This window comes from Hemiscyllium ocellatum, chromosome 17 (assembly GCF_020745735.1).
Source record: "Hemiscyllium ocellatum isolate sHemOce1 chromosome 17, sHemOce1.pat.X.cur, whole genome shotgun sequence".
Lineage (NCBI taxonomy): Eukaryota > Metazoa > Chordata > Chondrichthyes > Orectolobiformes > Hemiscylliidae > Hemiscyllium > Hemiscyllium ocellatum.
The window spans coordinates 43,105,296-43,127,101 of NC_083417.1; the positions used below are offsets into that span (position 1 = coordinate 43,105,296).

Below are 21,806 nucleotides of genomic sequence, written 5' to 3' on the forward strand. Positions count from 1 at the left end.
TTTGAGAATCCAATGGCCCTTCAGAACTTTTGAAGAAGTGTTTCTTACAGACAAACTTGATTTATATGGACTCCCATTTTAAGTGCTTTTGTAGGAAGCCTTTTTTGAAAAATTTTAAACAATGACATGAACTGTCTTCATTACTTGTATTCTGTTGGTTTTTAACTTTTCCTGATGAAATGCTGTCTAATTGTCTGTCTGGCTGAGTCGTGCTCAAATTTGTGAAGTGCAAATTTCCATTTTGTGTTGAATTTTGATCTTGAATCAAAAAAGTGTTTCATTACATTTTTATTCTCTGCTGTTCAGTGATATTGACTTGGTAGTATTTGGAAAATGGGAGAGTCTACCTCTTTGGACTTTAGAGGAAGCACTTAGGAAACACAGTGTTGCTGATGAGAGCTCTGTCAAAGTCTTGGATAAAGCAACCGTAAGTATTTCAATTTGATTTTTGCATGTAATCCTTTTTGCTGATTTTAAAAAAATAGTGGCAAATACAAAAATGTGATTGCAGTATTTGTTGATAGTAAATAAACTCTGTGGTTCTTCATAAATATAGATTGTAATTTTAAAAACTAATGAAATTGATGCAACATTGTATTATTGGAGTGACTGAATGTCTTGGGAGCAAATCTGTTCTGTAGGAGTCTCAAGGCATCACGTTTCAAGGGAGAATAAAGCTCCTAAGGAGAGATTACATTTACTAAATTTAAACACTATACCATATCCGATTCTGTTTCTTCAACACATTGGCTATAGCTTAAGTGAAGAAAGGGTGCTCTGGGATTTTCAGATGCCTCATGATTATGTTGGTTGACATTGAGGCCAGGAGGCCCATGACTTTCCACAACATGGCAAATGATGCCAAATGATCTCCTTAAGAAACCCTAGAAAGAAATACCAAATAGTAAAGATAAAGCAGGAAAATATTCAATGACTTTGTAAGGTCGACAAAGGTGAGTCCAATTCCTATCTTTTTCTGTTTTCTTGCTTGTGATATTAATTACTCTCCTCTCTGCTCCAAATCTGCAACATATCCTTCACTGCCAATCACAAAGGAATACTATACCACACCTCAATTTCAGTGTCAGTAGGCATCAATCTGCTGCTTGCTGCCTTCATTGTTTTCATTAACTGCTTTTCTCCTCTGAGGGGGCGCCTGTACCTCACCTCACAACTTTTCACTCAAACTGCTCTCTTCAGAATTAACACTTCCATTCTCCCCATGTTTGTTTCTTGTCCTTAATAGTTTATCCACTACATTGATTGAGACCCACACACGTTCCTTCCTTCTAATCACTCAAACCTTTCCCTTCTGTCACTGCAGGAGAAAACGTTTTCTGTAGGTATATATGCAGGAAGCAATTCATGAAAGTGAACATGATTAAAATTGAGGAAATTGCACAGAGAGAGATATTGATAATCAAGGTTCGAATCTGATTTTTTTGCGGTTGGAGTTTAAAGTCAATTACTAAATCTGGAATTGCTAGTCTTGGTAATGGTTGTCTAAAAACTATATAATTTATTTTGATCTTCCAAAATCCCTTTGGATTCTACAATAGTTTCCAAAAATTGAAGTTAGCAAACCTCATTCCTTTACTGAAAAAAAGTTGAAGAAATTGCAAACTGTAGGAAGTTAGTGTAACATCAGTTTTCTTCGTTCTTGGAATGTGAGTATTTCTGGCAGAGTGACCATTTGTTGCTCATTCTGTGACAGTGAGCAAGTAGCATGAAGGTTCTTGTTTTTAGTAGTCCATTATTAGGAGTGAAGTTCAGAATGCTTACCAAAGTCATATGAACAAATAAACTAGGAGCAAAAGTAGGCACTGAGTTTGTTCTGCCATTGAGACAAATCATGGTTGTTCTGCTTGTCACTGAGATAACACGAAGCAGAGTCCACGTGAATCTCCTGAAAGGAAATTGACAGACCTATTAACAATACTTGAGGATGTAACTAGCAGAATCAATATGGGGAACCAGTAGAGACTATAACACAAAACTGGGTCTTGTGGGAATTTGGTGAATTTATTAATACGAATTGATTGGCAGACAGTAGGAATAAAGAGGATATTTTTGAGTTGGCAGCTGTAACAATTAATCGAACAATTATTTGGGCATCAGCTATTTACAATCTATTAGCTTGGGTCATAAGATACAGGCGTAGGAATAGGTCATTTTGGTGCATCAGCGTGCTCCAACATTCATTGTGATCACAATTGATCTGATTATGTGATCTGTTGAGGGGCCAAAGTATAATAAGTGTTTCTGCTCACTCCACACCCCCTCAGCCAATAGTTCTGCATGATGCTTGAAAGCCAGTTTAGCCAGGCAACACTGAAGAGCTGCGGTTAACAGCCCATGACGTCTTAGGATTGAGATTCCATAGATTGCTACAGTCAACTGAAGAGACTTAATGTCTATAGCAGTCTGCTCAGGTTTCAGTAGATGAACTAGGTCTAATAGTTTTAACCAGTGAGCTTTCAACTTTCTTTCCAAAAAGGCACCATGGATTGATTAAATTGATGCAACTGATTTATTTTGGATGCCTGTTGAAATCTTCACAATTGACACATCTGAAATATGTTTGTAAAGCAGTTTATGAATCTCTTCATCATTGAGTAATGTAAAAGTTGGCTAAATGTTTTCAGTGTCATGCAGTGCAAGTGAATAAGACTGCTGATAGTGTGTTCTCGTTTTAGTTTATTGTAGGTTCCTTTTACATTTCATCTAAATGTTGAAAATTAATTATTTACAAGGAATACTAGATAGGCCTTTTACTCTTTCTTGCATTTGTTCAATGGATCCTCATTTAGTGGATCTGCCTATTCCAGTTAGTCTTCCATGGATAACAATAATGTGTAGGATGTAGCCAGCCACAGCAGTGCTGGACACTGTCTTTGGACCATACTGCAGAAAATCCAGAGGCACATCAAGACCCTTGAATCTTGGTTTAAGGAGCTAGAAAGTGAACTAAGTAATCTTCATTACGATGAGAGGCTTCATATGGCTCAGCTACTCTGGTCTGAAGAACAGCCTTAGATCATGTCCAAACTGCAAATATTCATAAGAGGTTGGAAAGTAGAGAATATTTCAGTGCCACAGGAAGAATGAATCATAGTTGCTGGATATTTGGTGCAGATGTACAGTATATGATCCAGTTGTTCTGATCGCAACCAAGTCGCATGTTAATTAAGTGAAATTCCATGTGGTTGTCGAAGGTACTAATGTTAATCTGAATGTCGTTAACAACTCTCTCTTCATTCTAGGGGCATCATTTGCAAGTTGTTGCAAACCCCAAAATTGTCTCTTTTAATTGGCATTAATTTGAAAACATGTGCATGAAATTATTGAAAGAGATTGTGCAGATAGTTTTTGCATTTATTTTCCTGGTTATACTTAGTCATAGAGATGTACAGCACAGAAACAGACCCTTTGATCCAATTTGTCTATGCCGGCCAGACATTCTAACTGATCTTGTCCCATTTGCTAGCATTTGGCCAGTGTTCCTCTAAACCCTGCCTATTCTTGAACCCATCCAGAAGCCTTTTTAATGTTGTAATTAAACAAGCCTCAACACTTTCTCTGACGGCACATTTCATAACATGCTCTCAATCTCTGCATGAAAACATTGCTCCATGGATCCCTTTTAAATTTTTCCCCTCACTCCTTAGACCCATGCTCTCTTGTTCTGGACTCCCATTCCCTGGGGAGAAGACCTTGTATATTTACCCTATCCGTGCCCCTTGTGATTTTGTGAACTTCTATAAGTTCACTCCTCTGCCTGCGATGCTCCAGGGAAGATAGCCTCAGTCTATTTATTCACTCTGGAAAATTCGAATCCTTAAGTAATGTCATGAGAGAGAGTTTAAGTATTGACAAGTTTTTAACTTTGGTTAGTTAATTTTCAATTGTATATTGTTTTGAAAGGAAGAAGAAAGAAATTAGGTCACTTCTTAATATTTGTTGAGAAAATTCCATTGTATTTTTTTCTTTTATGCATTAGGTACCTATTATTAAACTAACAGACTCCTACACTGAAGTAAAAGTTGACATCAGCTTCAATGTACAAAATGGAGTAAAAGCTGCTCAACTTATTCATGAGTTTATTAAGGTAAAGCATTCTGCACTATATGTTGTGTTGGTTTGGGGATGAATGCTGTCTAAGACCTTGAACCACATTCTCTCGTTCTTTTGATATTTCATTTGCAATAAGATAAATATGTTCTTGGTTTAAATTTGTTTCTGTTCTGAAGTTACTGGATCACCTAAGATGCTTTGATAAAGGGTCAGTTAGACTCGAAATGTCAGTTCTTTTCTCTCCTTACAGATGCTGCCAGACCTGCTGAGATTTTCCAGCATTTTCTCTTTTGGAAACCTATGATGCTTGTTGGTTGAGTCAAGTTTCACATTAAGGTTGCTTTGTTTCTGTCTTTTCTGATTTATACTGCTGAGACAGTAAAGTGGCCCAAGTAAAATGTTTTTGTCCATTTTCCATGTTGTGACTGAAAAGGATCTCACTAAAATTAATGATGGTAAAGTACCATCTGTCTGTTATAAAGCCTCATTTGAATGTTCTAGTCAATTGCATGTATTCCCTGCCGAGCTGATCTGTCTTAAATATTTATTTCTCCTTTGGGCAAAATTGATCCCTTGTTAACAAGGTATTCTTAATATTATTGCATGTGTTTTCAAGACTGCAAAATATCCTCACAGCACAGCCCTTACATTTGAGATTATCCTGTTTACTACAGAGTTTCCCAAACACTTTCCATTGTGAAATTTTCCAGTTTTGAAAAGTATAAACTTTTGTGACTCCTCAGTGAGACCTGCAAGAACGAATGAGTAGATGAAACTCTGAAAGTGGGACTTATGTCTGCCTACATAAAAATGCAACTGCTATACCTTGGTTCGAGCTCCAGAGTGGCCATTGTTGCCCTGAAACTTGTGATTCCAGAATTTGAAAAGTTTGGTAAAAATTAGAAAATATGAATAAAGTTAGAAAATCAGTGTAATTAGAAAATTAATTTCAATGCAGGCAAATCTGAGATGGTGGGAAAAATATGGATTGAACACATTGATAAATGAGTTAAATGGAATGAAAAAGCAACAGGACCAAGAGGTAGAAGTGCAGAAGTCATTATTAATAATGAACTCAATGAAAAATACACTGTAGCAACAAGCCTTGTTCAACAGCACCTTCTGCTACATACAGCATCTGCAATACTTTCAGTTTTTAAGTCAAACAAAAACAGAAATGGCTAGAGAAGCTCAGCAGGTCTGGCAACATCAGTGAAGAGAAATCAGAATTAACGTTTCTGATTGAGTGATCCTTCTTCAGAACTCTGCCCATGTGTGTAGCAGAAAAAGTAATGAATATTTGTGAACAGCACCTGCAAGTTTTTGTCAAAGACGCAGATTGTACTGAGTTGGAACACTCTCGCTGTTTCTTCTCTGTTGCTAGGCCAAAATCCTGGAACAGCATTGTAGATGTAGCTATGTCATATGACCTACAGATTTCAAGAAAGGGGCTAACGACTACAATTTGAGAGGCAAGATGAGATGGGCAACAAATACTGGCCTTGTCATTGCTTGGGAACAAATAAAAATGTATAGTCAAATGTTGTAAAGTTATTTCCTTCCCTTTGAATTTTTCTTTTTTCCCATGCTCTTTATTTTAGATTTCTAAAAGTACCATTTAAGAATGAATATTATTTTGACACTGCTAATTTCCTGTTTTCAGCTGTCCAGTGTTTTATTTTCTTTTTGTAGAAGTTTCCTGTGCTCCCATATCTGGTTCTAGTGCTGAAGCAGTTCCTGCTGCAGAGAGACCTAAATGAAGTGTTCACAGGTGGCATTGGCTCCTACAGCCTATTCCTAATGGCTGTTAGTTTTCTACAGGTGAAGTACTTTATCTGCAGATTTGCATCTATGTTCTCATCTAGTTTCATAAGAATTTTGAAACGCAAGTGCAGGCACTCAGCCCTTTGAGCCCTAGGGGCAGCCATGTGATCTATTCAATCCTATCTACCCCACTTGCCATTGAGCTATTTCCCTTCCTAACATTGACCTCAACTTATAAAACAATCTTTTGATATTGCACTTGGAAATTTCAATTGCACTCTGTTCACGCTTAGTGAAAAAATTCAAGAGTTCTTTAGATATTCATGAGTTAGAATTTCAAGATTTATATGCTTTTTTTAAAAAAAAACTTTCAATGTGGGGGATTTAGTATTTTTGAAAACACTTAAATTACATTCACCTGGCTGAAATACAGTAACATATCTATAACTGATGTTAAATTGACAACTCTGTAGTTTTCTTCTTATCCCCTGTCCAAGTGATATTTGCAGATTTCAGTTCGAATACGTAATTTGTAAATCTAGAGAGATTTGTGAAATGGTGATCAAAGTATTTGCAATTACCCTGACTTCAATATGTTGCATCCGTTGTGTGACACTTTAATCTTTTACTATAAATTCTGTGAGCTATGATCCTGTCCCACTCACTCCCTCACGAAGGAGCACCGCTCTAAAAGCTTGACTTTCAAATAAACCTGTTGGACTATAACTTAGTATTGAGTGATTTTTAATTTTGTCCATCCCAGTCCAACACCAGGACCTCCACATCATACTTTTTTTGTTGTAATTCCCTGAATGAAAACCATCAAATCTTGAGGATTTCTGTCTTAATTCTAGTATTTTCCTGCTCTACAGTTTTTTGTTCACTTGATTTAAATTCTGATAACTTTTATGCCACTAACTGTTTTTAGGTTCTCTGTGCTATTGACATTTTATTGTGTTTCGCTACTGTGAAAACAAATACGAAAATGTCATGTAACAGATCTATAAATATTGTACAGCACGGAAATACTTGTATTAATGCTTAAACATTTCATATTTCCTCTTATCGATCTTTCTGAAAATACACTCTAATCTCCAAATATTGATTAATCCTGCTTTACTACACCTGCTTTACCTACAGGTTTATCCACTGTAGATTCTCAGAATGTTGTTACAGAAAAGTAAACTGAATATATTCTAGCAAATGAATCGTAAACTGTTTGTTTTTTTCCCCTGTTCTTTTCCCACCATAAAATTCCTCCTCTAAATAAAATGTTCCTTCAGGAGCATGCATATTTGCGCACTTATTTGCAATTTCTCATACCTAGTTGGTATGAAAACTTGGTTCTTCCTATCTATTGTAAAAATTGGTACTTCTGCAGTTTGGCAAACATAATGCCAAGGGATTCCCTTGACAGACTCTTCTAAGGAGAAGAAACCCATAATGTAAACTGTTAACAGTGTGGTATCATGCGTCATAAGAGTTTTTGGTGGTACTATATTGAAGTGATTTACTATTGACTACATTTGGATTCATCAGTTGTTGTTAGAAATATGACATCTGTCTCACTAAAGATGTGACACAGAGGTGATTTTCTATTAGATATATTCTGTGTAATGCTAAACATTTGTAACCTACCTTTTAAGTCTTTCTGATTAATTGTTGAGTTATTTTATAAGTACATAGTCCAGCTGTTTTAGCCTTCCATCTTGAAGGCAGCCTTCATGGTTATAGTTTGGTAAAGAAGTCAGTCTTTTTAAATATGTTTTTCATATCTTTTATTTCTCATAATGTCAAAATGTAATTTAATGTATAATATTCCTTTGTTTGTAGTTACATCCTCGAGAAGATGTCTGCAGCTGTGATGCTAACCTTGGTGTGCTTCTAATTGAATTTTTTGAACTATATGGAAGGCATTTTAATTATCTTAAGACTGGTATTCGGATAAATGATGGGGGTTCATATGTTGCTAAGGATGAAGTGCAAAAAACAATGGCTGATGGATACAGGCCATCGATGCTGTATATTGAGGATCCACTGCAACAAGGTAATGTTATTGTCATTGAGGTCAACAGCACAGAAAAAAACTTTCAGTCCATGCCCCATATAGGTCAAAAACAATCGCCTAATCATTCCAATCCACTTTTCCAGCACTTGGTCAATAGCCTTGTATGCCTTGGCATCACAAGTGCATATTTAAATACTACTTGAATTCTGAGGATTTCTGAGCTGAAAATGTGTTGCTGGTTAAAGCACAGCAGGTCAGGCAGCATCCAAGGAACAGGAAATTCGACGTTTTGGGCCAGAGCCCTTCATCAGGAATGAGCCTGATGAAGGGCTCTGGCCCGAAACATTGAATTTCCTGTTCCTTGGATGTTGCCTGACCTGCTGTGCTTTAACCAGCAACACATTTTCAGCCCTGATCTCCAGCATCTGCAGACCTCACTTTTTACTATTCTGAGGATTTCTGCCTATACCACTCTCTTACAGGCAATGAATTCCAGATTCCCATCATTCTCTGGCTGAAAACATTTTTCCTCCTCTCCTTTAAACCCTCATGCCCCTTAACCTTAAATCTGAGCTCCCTGGTTATTGATCCCTTCTCCAAGGGCAAAGTTTATTCCTGTCTACTCCTAGCAATACCTCTGAACTTTGCGCATCCCAATTATGTCCCTTCTCAATTTTCTTTGCTCTGAGGAAAACCACTCGGGCTGTATAATTTTATCATCATAACTGAAACTTTCCAGCTCAGTCATCTGAGTAAATCTTCTCTGCAGCCTCTCCAGTGAAATCATATCTTTCCTATAATGTGGATTCCAAAACTGCTACAATACACTCACTGTGGCCTAACCAATGTTTTATACAATTCCAGCATAACTCCGCTGCTCGTAAGCTCCCTGTCTCAGTTAATAAAGGCCAGTATACTATTTGCAACCTTAACCACTTGAGCCACCTGTCCTGATAACTTAAGGGACTGGTGGATTTGCACACCAAAGTCCCTCTGATCCTCAATGCTTGCCAGTGTATTACCATTCAAAGTGTATTCCTTTGCTTTGTTTGTCTTGCTCAAGTGTGTTACCTTACACTTATCCGGTTTGCATTCCATTTGGAATGATCAATCCATCTGACCAGGCTGTCTATGTTCTCCTCTTATATAAGGCTATCCTCTGACCATTTATCATCCTGCCAATTTTTTAAATCAGTTGCAAACTTCCTTATCAGCCTGCCTACCTATCAGTCTAAATCATTTATATAAACTGCAAACAGCAAGGGATGTTGAGACCTCATTGGACCCAGACTTGTGCTAAAAGAAACCCTCAGCCATTTGTAGATCCATTTGCCAAATTTCCTTGGATCTTATGGGCTCTTACCTTTGCTATTGGTCTCCCATATGGAACCTTACCAAACATTTTGCTGAAATCCAAGTAGAGTACATCAAAAACATTGCTCTTATCTACACAGCTGGTCACTTCTACACAAAAGGCAGTCAAATATGACCTTCCCTAACAATAAAGCCATACTTGATTAATCCCTTTCTCACCAATTGCAGATAGATTTTGTCCCTCAGAAATGCTTCTAGTAGTTTCATCCACTGTGGTTAGACTGAATAGCCTTTAGTTTCCTGGTTTATCCCTTCCTACTTAGATAATGGTACCACATAGGCTGTCCTCTGGTACTTCATTTGTGACCCAAGGAGAATTGAAATGTTTTAGTGCCCCTTCCTCCCTTGCCTCCCCTGAGATACATTTTCATCCAGATCTGGAGATTTATCTACTTTTTAAGCCTGCCAGACTCAGAATCTCCTCTCTTTGATAATTTGCAATATATGCCAGACCTGCTCCATGATTTTTCTGTAGCATCCCTCTCGCTAGTGAACATCAACACACCGTATTCATGTAAAATCCTACCTACATCCACTGGCTGCACACACATTACTGCTCTGATCCTTAATACACCCTACTCTTCTAGGAGAAAGTGAGGACTACAGATGCTGGAGATCAGAGCTGAAAATCTGTTGCTGGAATAGCGCAACAGGTCAGGCAGCATCCAAGGAACAGGAGAATCGACATTTCGGGCGTGAGCCCTTCTTCAGGAATCCTGAGGTTTCCCAAAACGTCCAGAAACATTCCAGAAAACATTCTTTGTTATCCTGTTACCCTAAGTGTATCTGTAAAAGAATTTAGGACTTTCCTTCATTTTATCTGCCACTTTGTCTGCTTTTAGCTCTCCTAATTTCCTATTGAAGTCCCCTCTTGCATGTTGTATATACTGCCAGGGCTTTTGCTGTTTTGAATCCTCCGTATCTGCCATTAGATTTCGTTTTTCTCTTAATCCAATGCTGAGTGTCCTTCGATGTTCAGGGTTCTCAGGATTTTATAGTACCACCCTTTTTCTTTATTGGAACATATGCCTGTACTCTCTGTATTTCCTTCTTGAATACATGTCACTATTCTGAGACAAACTACCTGTTCCCAAACAACTCAGACCAAATCCTATCTGATCTTAGTAAATTTAGCCTTTCCTTAATCTAGAATTTTGATTTTCAGCCCATTCTTGTTCTTTGCCATAACAGTTTTGAGTTATGATTGCTATGTGCAAAAAAAGCTCCCCATCTGATACTTCAACCACTTGTTTGATTTCATTATCCAAAATGAAGGCCAGAACCATCACCTCTCATATAGTGCCTGGCTTAAAAAAGTGTCCTGGATGAATTTTAAGAATTCTGCTCCTTTGAAAGACTTCACAGTTTGACTGGAAATGTTGGGGGAATTGAAATTCCCTACTGTTACTTGTACACTTCTCTCCGATTTGCCTACATATCTGCTCTTTTTCTCTTGGATTGCTAGGGGGCCTATAAGCGTACTCCTGGCAAAGTGTTTGCTCCTTTTTTGATTTTTAAATTCTGCCCATATGACTTCATTTAAAGAGCTTTCTAAGATGCCATCCCTCCTTACTGCTTTAAGATTTGTTGATCAAAATTGTGACACCTCCTTCCCTGTCTCTCCTGAAGAGAAGCCTTTAATTAGTTCAATTACTACTGGTGCTGAAGTGGTGATTAAGATAGATCATGTGTAAAATAGTCAAATTTATTTTGTGATAACACACTAAAATGTCATCTTCCCTTTTCTGTAGAGTTACTGGTGCATGGAAGTGATTATCAGCTAGTATTGTTGCTAGGGTATTGTAACTTCTACATATTAATGAAGTAATTACCATGAAAATCCTTTTTGTTCTGTCTCGAAGTTTGCAGTGTAATATTTTGAGTTCCATTTTTGTTATATCTGACATTAGTTGTGTTCTAAGTGATAATGTAAGAATAGTGTCTTATGTTTTTATGTTTTATTTGATACTTATGAAGGTAGTTTATGAATGTTATCAATTGATACCTGCAGATATTGGTTTTTTTCATTGCGTGATGCATAGTAGTGTGCTGTATTAAGGCGTAACAGCACTTAACTAAGAAACTTTTATTTCTGGTGTCAGAAGTTATAGTACAACAAGGAGTTTATTCATGTGTATTTAAGGGTTCAGTTATGAGTTTACAAAAATTTTGTCATAAGCCTTTAATGCTATCTACCCATTTGGGCCAATACAAAAATCAATGGAGCTGGAGACCATCTGAATGAAAGATGATCAAGTGTATTTCTCAAAAATGCATCAAAAATTGACCCAATCATTTCAAGTTTGGATTGTCAATTAATTGGAATCTTTTATTGAAATCAATAAAATATACATGCTTCCACAACTACAAAGCAGGGAGTAAAGAACAGGAAAGTAAGTTAAACTTTTCAAAACTAAGATCGAAAAGACTTTGAATAAAATATGCACAAAGAATAAATGTCAAGATAATATTTCAAACTGTACTAACAGTCAATTGAAGCTACTCTTAAACTTGCTATGCTATCAGACAGATTAACATATGTGAAGTGTTACATAGTCTTGAAATGTTCATATTATCTTTTAAAAAATAAATTAGTTAAATTAGAAAGCGTTAAAGTGATTATACTTAGTGCAGGAGACCAAATGGATAAATCATAGAATCCCTTGTGTGGAAGCAGGTCATTTGGCTTATCAAGTCCATACTGACACCCCTACCTCCCAACTCTCTAACTCTGCATTTCCCACAGCTAATGCACCTAGCCTGCACTTCCCTGGACACTATGGATAATTTAGCATGGCCACTCCACCTAACCTGCATATCTTTTAGACTAAGAAAGGAAACTGGAGCACCCGGAGAAAACCTACACAGACACTGAGAAAAAATGTAAACTCCACGTAGACAGTCCCCAAGTGTGAAATCAAACCCAGGTCCCTAGAGCACTGAGGTAGCAGTGCTAACTCCTGAGTTACTGTGCTAACCAAATCATTAAAATATTTGCATTTTTTTAATACTAAGTAATTTAGCAAAAATGGGAAGCCATCCAATGTCATACCTGTGCCAACCTAGCTCCCATGAACCTATAAATAAATTTAGTTAAGTGTTCATCCTGTTTCCTTTTATAAATCATATTGATTCGACTGTCACTATCTTTTCAGGCAGTGTATTTCAGGTTGTAACTCACTGTAAAAGTACATATTGTCTTCAGTTTTTTTTGTCTATCAGCTGCTGAAAGCAGTGGATCCATAGATGTACAATTTTTTAAATTTTCCAATTGTTTTTGAGGGAATGGAACTGAAATGAATGTGACAGTGATCATGATAGTTTAGCAGTGATTATCCCTGATTACTCTATTAGAAATACAATTCTTCTCTCTGACACCAGCCTTAATTTATTTGGCTGTTTTAGAGCAAACAATGTAGAATTACTCAGGGTTTAGAAGATAGGAGCAGGAGAAGGCCTTTCGGCCCTTTGAACCTGCTCAATCATTCAACGATTGTGGCTGAACATCCAACTCAATAGCCTAACCCTGCTTTCACTCCATAAACCTAGATGACATTTGCCTCAGGTGCTCTATCTGGCTGCCTATTGAATACATTCAATATTTTAAAGAAATGTCTCCTCACCTCTGTCCTAAATGGTCCACTCTGACTCCTCAGACTGTGACACCTGGTTCTGGACCTACCTGCCTAGTCCAGTTAGACTCCCCCTCCCACTTGTCTGAACTCCAGCAAGAACGGTCCTAACTTGGACAAGCTCTCCTCATGCGTTAGTCCTACCATCTGCACAATCAGCTTGGGAAACTTGCGGCACTCCCTTGAGAGCATGAGCATTCTTCCTTGGAAAAAGACACCAAAACTGCACACAACGTTCTAGGTATGACCACGCCAAGACCATGTGTAACTGCAACAACACATCCCTGCTCCTGTACTCAACGTCTCGCAATGAAGGCCAATATACCATTTATCATCTTTACTGCCTACTGCACCAACGGGTCTATCTTCAGCGAATAGTGCACAAGGACATCCAGATCCCACTGCACACTCCCATTTCCCAATTTACAGCCATTCAGGTAGTAGTCTGCCACCTTGTTTTGGCTTCCAAAGTGAATAACCTCCCATTTATCCAAATTATACCACATCTGCCAAGGGGTTTTCCACTCTCCCAATCTGTCCAGATCATGCTGAAGGATCTTTGCATCCATGTCAAAGTTCACCCTCCCACCCAACTTGGTATCATCTGCAAACTTTGAGACGTTGTATTTTGTTCCCTCATCGAAATCATTAATACATATTGTAAACAGCTAGGGTCCTAGCACCAAACCCTGTGGCACACCACTCGTTACTGCCTGCCAATTTGAAAAGGACCCATTAATTCCTACTGTTTGTTTCCTCTCTGCCAACACTTCGCCCAATCCCATGCACTTTGATCTCGCACCATTATCTCTTGCAGGGACTTTGTCAAATGTTTTCTGAAGTCCAAATACACCACATCTACTGGCTCCCCCTTGTCTACTAGTTAATCTTCATAAAATTCTGACAAATTTGTCAAACATGATTTCTCCTTCAAAAATCTGTGCTGACTCTCTGATTCTGCCACTGCTTTCTAAGTGCTCTGCTACAAGGTCCTGGTGGCGCGCTGGCCACACAGGCCATTTAACCCAACTGTCCATGGTAGTGCTGATGTTCTCCTTAAGACTTTTCCGATCTTCCTTCATTAAAATTCACCACCCAAACACTCTGTTAGACACGCTTATCTGGCTTTTCTTCAAGCATTTAGTCTATTGGCTTCAACCACTCCCTGTGGTTATAAATTCTTACAACTCTTTGGGTGAACGAGTTGCTTCTGAATTCCCTCGTAGATTTCTTGGTGACTATCTAATATTTGATGACGTTATGCTCTTCCCCACTCTAGGAAACACTTTGTCTCCATGTTTACTCTATCAAAACTTTGCATGATTTTAAATATCTCTTGAGCATTAGTTTTTCAAGAGAAAAGAGACCTAGATTATCAGACCTTCCATGATATGTATACATACAGTTCTGGTCTCATACTTTATGATCTGTTCTGCAATCTCCAGTACTTCTGTGTACTATTGATATTAGCTTTGTCAGAATTGTACCCTGCATTCTACATTGTTTAGCTGAGGATTGATGTCATTTAGGCATAACTGATGTGCATAAAATGCACAATTTTGTAGTAATTGATTTTGGCACAAGTTCCCTCAGTGAATTTGACTGAAGCAGGGCATATGGGTATGGCTGGCAGTTCCCTGCTCTTAGCTGAGCATCTATGGATGCTATAACTGTGGGTAAAGTAACTGTCACTTATTTACTCTGTCATAACGGTATCTTTGATTATGTGACAACATCTGGACCAATACATTTTAATTTGGTATATTTTGTTTCATTTTATAAAATTAGACTTGGGTATATAGTGTCCATGGTGTGTTGAGTAATTTTTGTTTTTCTCTTTTCTAAAGAAAATGATGTTGGTAGGAGTTCATATGGTGCCATGCAGGTAAAGCAAGCCTTTGATTATGCCTATGTTGTTCTAAGTCACGCTGTATCTCCAAATGCAAAATATTTCCCAAACAGAGAATGTGAAAGGTAAGAATTTTTTTTGAGCAATTTAAGTCTACTTGTGTAACACATTTATAATTTATCTTTCCAGAACTATCCATTTAATATTCTCTATATTTTAACAGTATATTGGGTCGAATAATCAGAGTAACTCAGGAAGTTGCTGACTACAGGTCTTGGATACATGAGCATTGGGGACCACCAAACAGTAATGATTCTCCATTTAATGGTAGGTGTGTTGTGACTAAATTATTTGTTGTAATTTCTGGTAACTAATAACTAAAAGAAACTTAATGTTCTCATAGAGTTCTACAACATGGAGAAAGGCCTTTTGGCCCAAGCTGGTCCATGCTGACCAAAATGTCCATCCACTCTAACCACATTTCCTTGTACTTAACCCATATCCTTTTAAACTTTTCCTATCCATGTATTTGTCTAAATGCTTTTTAAATGTTGTTCATGTACCCATCTCAACTACTTCCACTGGCAGCTCATTGCACATGCATACCACCGTCTGTGTTTTTAAAAAAAGTTGCCCCTCAGATTCCATTTTATTCTTTCCCACCTAACTCGTCCTCAATTCCCCAACCCTGGAGAAAAGACTGAGTGCATTCACCCTATCCATACCTCTCACAATCTCATACACTTCTATAGACTCCCTCCTCCGTCTACTATGCTTTAAAGATTAAAAAAAAAGCTTGTTCAACCTCTCCCTATAAATCAGACCATTAAGCCCTGGAAACATCCTTATAAGTTTCTTCTCCACTCTTTTCAGCTTAATAACATCTTTCCTATGACAAGATGACCAAAACTAAACGCAGTACTCCAAGTGCAGCCTCACCAATGTCCTGTTCAACTGCAACGTAACTTCTCAACTTCTATACTCATTGCCCTGACCGATGAAAGCCAGTGTGCCAAAAGCTGCCTTCACTGCCCAGTCTGTCTGACTCCACTTTCAGTGAACCATGAACCTGAACTCCAAGGTCCCTCTGTTCCATTACACTACTTAAGGCTCTACCATTCACCATGAAACTCCTACCTTGATTTGACTTTTCCAAAATGTAAGACCTCACATTACTCTACATTAGCCATTTCTTGGCTCACTTCTCCAGCTGATCAAGATCCTGCTGCAATTTCTGATAACCGTTCTCACTGTCCATGATACTACCTATTTTCATGTCATCTGCAAACTTATTAATCATGCCTTGTATATTCTCATCCAAATCTACGATATAGATAACAAACAGCAATGGGCCCAGCACCAACCTCTGACACACACCCTGAGCCACAGGCGTCCAGTCTGATAAGCAACCTTCCACGATTGCCCTCTGTTTGCTACCATCAAGCCAATTGTGTACCCAGCTCATCCTGGATTCCATGCAATCTCACCTTCCCTACCTTGTGGAACCTTATCAAAGGCCTTGCTGAAATCCATATACACTACATCTCCCACCCTGCTCTTGTCAACCTTCCTGGTCACTTTAAAGAGCTCTTCACAAATTTGTGAGGCATGTTCTCTCACACACAAAGCCATGCTAACTACTCCTAATCAAACCCTGTCTTTCCAAATGCATGTATAATCTTATCTCTCAGAATCTTAAGTTATTTACCTACCACAGATCTTAGGTTATTGGTCTTTAGTTCCCAGGTTTTTCTTTACAGCCCTTTTTGAATAGGGCACAACATTAGGGATGGCACAGTGACTAACATTGCTCCCTTACACCGCCAGGTTCCTGGATTCGATTCCAGCCTCTGGTGACTGTGTGGAGTTTGCATATTGTCCCCGTGCCTGCATGGGTTTCCTCTGGGTGCTCTAGTTTCCTCCCACAATCCAAAGAGTAGGTTAGGTGAATTGGCCATGCTAAATTGCCCATAGTGTTCAGAGGTGTGTAGGTTAGGTGCATTCATCAGGAGGAAATGTAGATTAATAAGGGAAAGGATCTGGGTGGATTACTCTTTGGAGGGTCAGTGTTGACTTGCTGGGGCGAAGAGCCTGTTTCTAATTCTAATTCACTACCCTCCAGTCTTCCAGGACCTCACCCTTGGCTAATGATGATGCAAAATGTCAGCCAGGGCCCTTGCAATTTCTTCTGTAGCCTTTTGCGGTGCTCTTTGATACATTGGTCAGGACCAGGAGATTTATCCACGTTCGTGCGTTCTAATACATCCAACACCATCTCTCCTGTGATGTGGACTGTCCCCAAGATATGACCACTAACTTCCCCATGTTCCCAAGTCTTTGTGTTGTTCTCCATGGTAAACACGAGAAATATTCATCGTAGATCATAGAATCCCTACAGTATGGAAACAGTAGGCCATTTGACTCAACAAGTCCACACTGACCCTCCGAAGAGTAACCCACCCAGACTCATTCCCTTACCCTATTACTCTACATTTGTCCCAGACTAATGCACCTAACCTACACATCCCTGAACACTATGGGCAATTTAGCATGACCAATTAACCTAACCTGCACATCTTTGGATTGTGAGAAGAAACTGGAGCAAACCCACGCAGACACCGGGAGATAATACAAACTCCACATAGACAGTCATCTGAGACTGGAATCGAACCCAGGTAACCACTGAGCCACTATATCGCCCATATACATCGAGGATCTCGCCCATCTCCTGTAAATTTCTGTTTTGGCCCTTGAGGGGCCCTATTTCTGTCATGAAGAAAATGTAGAAAAGCACCAGGAGACAGTCCTTCAAGAAATAGGTTGTTTATTTGCAAACAAAAAAATCATGGCACTAAAAGTGAATTCTTGAATGCCCCCAAACCTCTGGGTTCGTGGCTCTTTATACCTTTCCGTTATCATGTTTTTGTTAGCTTATCAGTATGCCCAACTGTGTTAGTCTGAATTACCTCACTCTAGATTTATAATAAACCAATAAAGTTAGTTTGTATTATCTCTCTACTTCTGGCACTCTAGTTTTTCCTACATTCTACTTAATATTATTCTAATGTCATGATTAGGTATTTTACTATCCCATCTACTAAAATGGTCTCCTATTCCATGCTGACTCGACTAACTATTAATTAGATATTTAATGTCATGTCCTAAATATTTATTGTCATGACTTGTTCCAACGTGCCTTGATATTTAGCAAGCGAGTCTGACTTTGCTAATTGTTGTTATCTAATCCCGCCATAGTGACCTTTCAGCCCCAACTTGACTTTGCTAATTGGTGTAGGAGCATTCCACTATTCTTGCCCCATCCTGCCACAGTGGCATCATCCTGCCACAGTGACCTTTTGACTAGTGTAGCATTACCCAGACCCCTTGTAACAGATTGCCAGTGGTCTTCATGCTTTAATCCTTTCCATACTTTCATACTCTTTATTTTCCATATTCCCTCCCTTGTTATTTTTCCTTTTAATATATTTAAAGAACTTCTGGATTCACCCTAATCTATCCAGCCAAGGCTATGTCATGCCCCCTTTTCACCTTCCTGATTTCCTCCTTCAGTAAACTTGTGTATTCCCAATATACACATTCTCCCCGTGTCTGCGTGGGTTTCCTCCGAGTGCTCCGGTTTCCTCCCACAGTCCAAAAATGTGCAGGTTAGGTGAATTGGCCATGCTAAAGTGCCCGTAGTGTTAGGTGAAGGGGTAAATGTAGGAGAATGGGTCTGGGTGGGTTGCGCTTCAGCGGGTTGGTGTGGACTTGTTGGGCCAAAGGGCCTGTTTCCACACTGTAAATAATCTAATCTAAATATCCTCCAGGGATTCCCTTGATCCCAGCTACCTGTACCTGAGCCATACCTCCATGTCATTACATGTTTATCGCTGACAAGCTGGAGTCAAATATAATGTGAAGAATCTGTAGCTTGTCCTATTTTCATTGTTGAAACTGACATCACAAATACCATTTCTATTTCCTTAGCTTGGATACCTCTAAACCTTAGCTGCCTGTTCTCCAGGCTGAATAACTGAAATTTTTTAAGTTATCCCTCATAACAAGTATCTTGTAAATGTCAAGATTCTTCATAATCAGCTAAGTGGCCACTTTTCAGTTACAAGGCAATAGTGGAATTTCATGTCATCCTACACCTTCTAAAAGCTCAAAGCACTGAATTGTTACTTTTCTTCTGATGCTAATGGGATAGAACTTTGAGGTTCTATTGTGTGATGAATATTGATCGGTAAATTACTGCAAATTGATGTTTACAAAAAGAAAATGATCATTTAGGACAGAGTTCCTGTATTGGCAAACTTTTTCTCCTCCTTTCTCAGGGAACGATGTGACTTTGCTCGTTGGCCCACCACAGCTGGATAAATGTAACAACAATATTTCGGAAGAGTGTGCAGTCATAAGCCAGCCCAGATGCAGGACCTCTGAAACATGTCTCAGTAAACACTCTTCAAATTCATCGTCTGGTCCATTGTCCTCTGCGTCTTCTACCTTATCCAGTTCAAGTGATGTTGTAAGTAACATACTAGGCGGTATGTTAAGATTCCCTTTGTGGGGGTAAAAGTATTCTGTTTTGAATTCGAAAATTTACATGTTTCTTTTTAAATGTAGCTTGCGGGACAAGTAGGACTGTAAGTAAGAAGCAAAATAAATTATTTGCCAACATGTAAAAATTGTTGAAAGTATACTTGTACAATTAAGGGGCCCACATGGATAGCTGTGAGCAGTTGATTTAATTCTGCTTTGGAGGTTATTTCTCCGCTGATCCAGTTACAAGGTTATTCTTCCATGGTTAATTTGAATGTTGTGCATCTTCAGGTCTGTCACCTAAAATTAGATAAATAGAGAAAGTCTCTTCCCTAGGGTGGGGGAGTCTAGAACTAGATGGCAGAGGTTTAGAGTGAGGGTAAGATATAAGAGACCGGAAGGGCAGCCTTTTCACGTACAGAGTGGTGCATGTATGAAATGAGCTGCCAGAGGAAGTGTTGGAGGCTTGTACAATAATTTAAAAGTCATCGAATGGGTATATGAATAGGTAGAGTTTAGAGGGATATGGGCATACTGGCAAATGGCATTAGATTAGGTTAGGATATCTGGTTGGCCTGGATGAGTTGAACCGAAGGGTCTGTTTTCGTGCTGTACATCTCTATGACTCCATCTGGCATATACTGAGAATTGGCTGAAATGTGGGAGAAGTGAAGGACTGTTGCTGCTTACAAAGGAAAGGATTTAAATCTGGTTAATAAGAACAAAACAAACGCTGAAAACATCTTTTGGAATACCCAGGTTCTCTTGCTTCTCACATTTCTTGGTCTTTACTGCTTCATCAGTAAGCAATTGGAAGGAACATTAAAGACAATAAGGGTGTAGGTTGTACCCTGAGCGGCAGACTTCAGTATCAATCACCAAGAGTATTTTGACAGCGCACTGATAACTGAGGTGGCTGACTCCTCAAAGCTGTAGCTGTCAAGTTTCAGTTATGATGAATGATATGACAAGCAGCACTAAAGAAAAATATACTTGACACCATTCTCACTAATCTATCATGTTGGTACATATTTGACATCATTCTCGCTAATCTATCGATTAAGTTGGTATGAGGACTATCTCTGTCCTATGGAGGTGATATCTTTACCCATCGTTGTGTCTAACTCTTGCAAAATGGAATTGATTCAGATCTACATGTTCAAAATTGGACAACCATGAGTTATTATGAGCCTCAACTTAAGGAAAATTGTATCCTATTGCAATCTTATCCTATCTGCAAAGATGGAAGAACAAGCAAGTGAGTTCAAAAGATGAAGCGAAGATGACCACATTTGTTTTCAGCCAGAAAAAGCAAGTGGTAACTGGTTGTGGAAGTGAGCATTGTCAGTGACTTATTCCTGTTCAGATTTATTATTTATTTACCAGGTACATAATTTCTTCTTCCAAAGGAAGCACTACGATTAACAACTGACAACAAAAGTGGGATCCGGCCCACAAACTGTGTGCAAATGTCTTTTTTTTATCTCCCAGAGATGTTGCCCAGACGTTAGAAACAGCGCAGAATTATGGAGGAAATATCAAGGGAGGTGGTCTTCAGGGGTCTCTGGGACCAGGAAAGAGATACTCAAGGGGTAGCAGGTTGAGAGCAGCAGTCATGAGGGGACTTGAGTCGACAGCTGCAAAAGAGAATACACACATGAGCTACCAAAGTCATTGCAGAGAACGGTCATCAGGATATTTGGACTGTGGGCAATGCCAGGGAGGAATGGGACATCAGTACAGCTGGTAAGGGAGTATTCTCTGGGCTGTGAATGACTTCTAGAGTTGAATGGTGGGAAAACAAAATGACAAGCCAATTTGGGGTAATGGGACCATTTGCTGAATAGTCAGAAAATTGGACGACATACACGGAATGCTTTAATTAGTTCTTCAAGATCAACAAAGTGACTCAGGACATCGTGGTGCTCGTCTTCTTAAGTACCATCGGGAGCAAGATGATCCAAAAGAGTCTGATGCAACCAGAGAAACTCGCAGAGAAGATATTCCAAGAGCTATTTGAAGTTAAAAAGTTATATCGCACCCAAGTCACTGATTGTGAAGTGTTCCTATTTTTACAATAGGTACAGCATGCAGGAGAGTCCATCACCTAAAAGAAGTTAGTGGAACAATTGTGAATTTGAAAAGTTCCTCCAATATGCTTTGTGGGGCCACTTGGTTTGTGGCCTCCGATGGAAGTTACTGAATAAAAACAGGAGACCTGGATTTCAAGACAGCTTTCAAAATTGCTGCCTTGATGGAGTTGGCCATCAGCGAAGCAACTCAATTTGCTGATGGCACCCAGGTGGAAACTCAGCAGTGTACAGTACCAACCATTGAATGCCATCAATGTGGTAAGACTGGGTACTAGGAGTCAACATGTTTGACTCAGCTCAGTGCCACAGTTGAAAACATGTGACCCATATTGCCCAAAGTTGCCGGTACACCCAAACAAGAGAATGGGAGTCAGAAAGAAATCACCCTGAGGACAAAGCATAATACCACCAGCCAGGGATTGGCAAGGAGTCTGCAGCAGAAACAGAAGGCATGGAGTCAGCAGAGTTTT

General features: G+C 39.0%; 1 protein-coding gene across 1 annotated transcript in view; it reads left to right on the forward strand.

The window, feature by feature from the left end:
* The window catches only part of tent4b (terminal nucleotidyltransferase 4B), an 89,295-nt gene that overhangs the window by 52,385 nt on the left and 15,104 nt on the right, over positions 1-21,806 (forward strand). Inside the window, exons 4-10 of the mRNA XM_060838117.1 lie at positions 307-427; positions 4,001-4,108; positions 5,767-5,895; positions 7,672-7,885; positions 14,700-14,826; positions 14,925-15,028; positions 19,039-19,229. Coding sequence (XP_060694100.1) covers positions 307-427; positions 4,001-4,108; positions 5,767-5,895; positions 7,672-7,885; positions 14,700-14,826; positions 14,925-15,028; positions 19,039-19,229 — 994 coding nt within the window. The remainder of the gene's footprint in view (positions 1-306; positions 428-4,000; positions 4,109-5,766; positions 5,896-7,671; positions 7,886-14,699; positions 14,827-14,924; positions 15,029-19,038; positions 19,230-21,806) is intronic.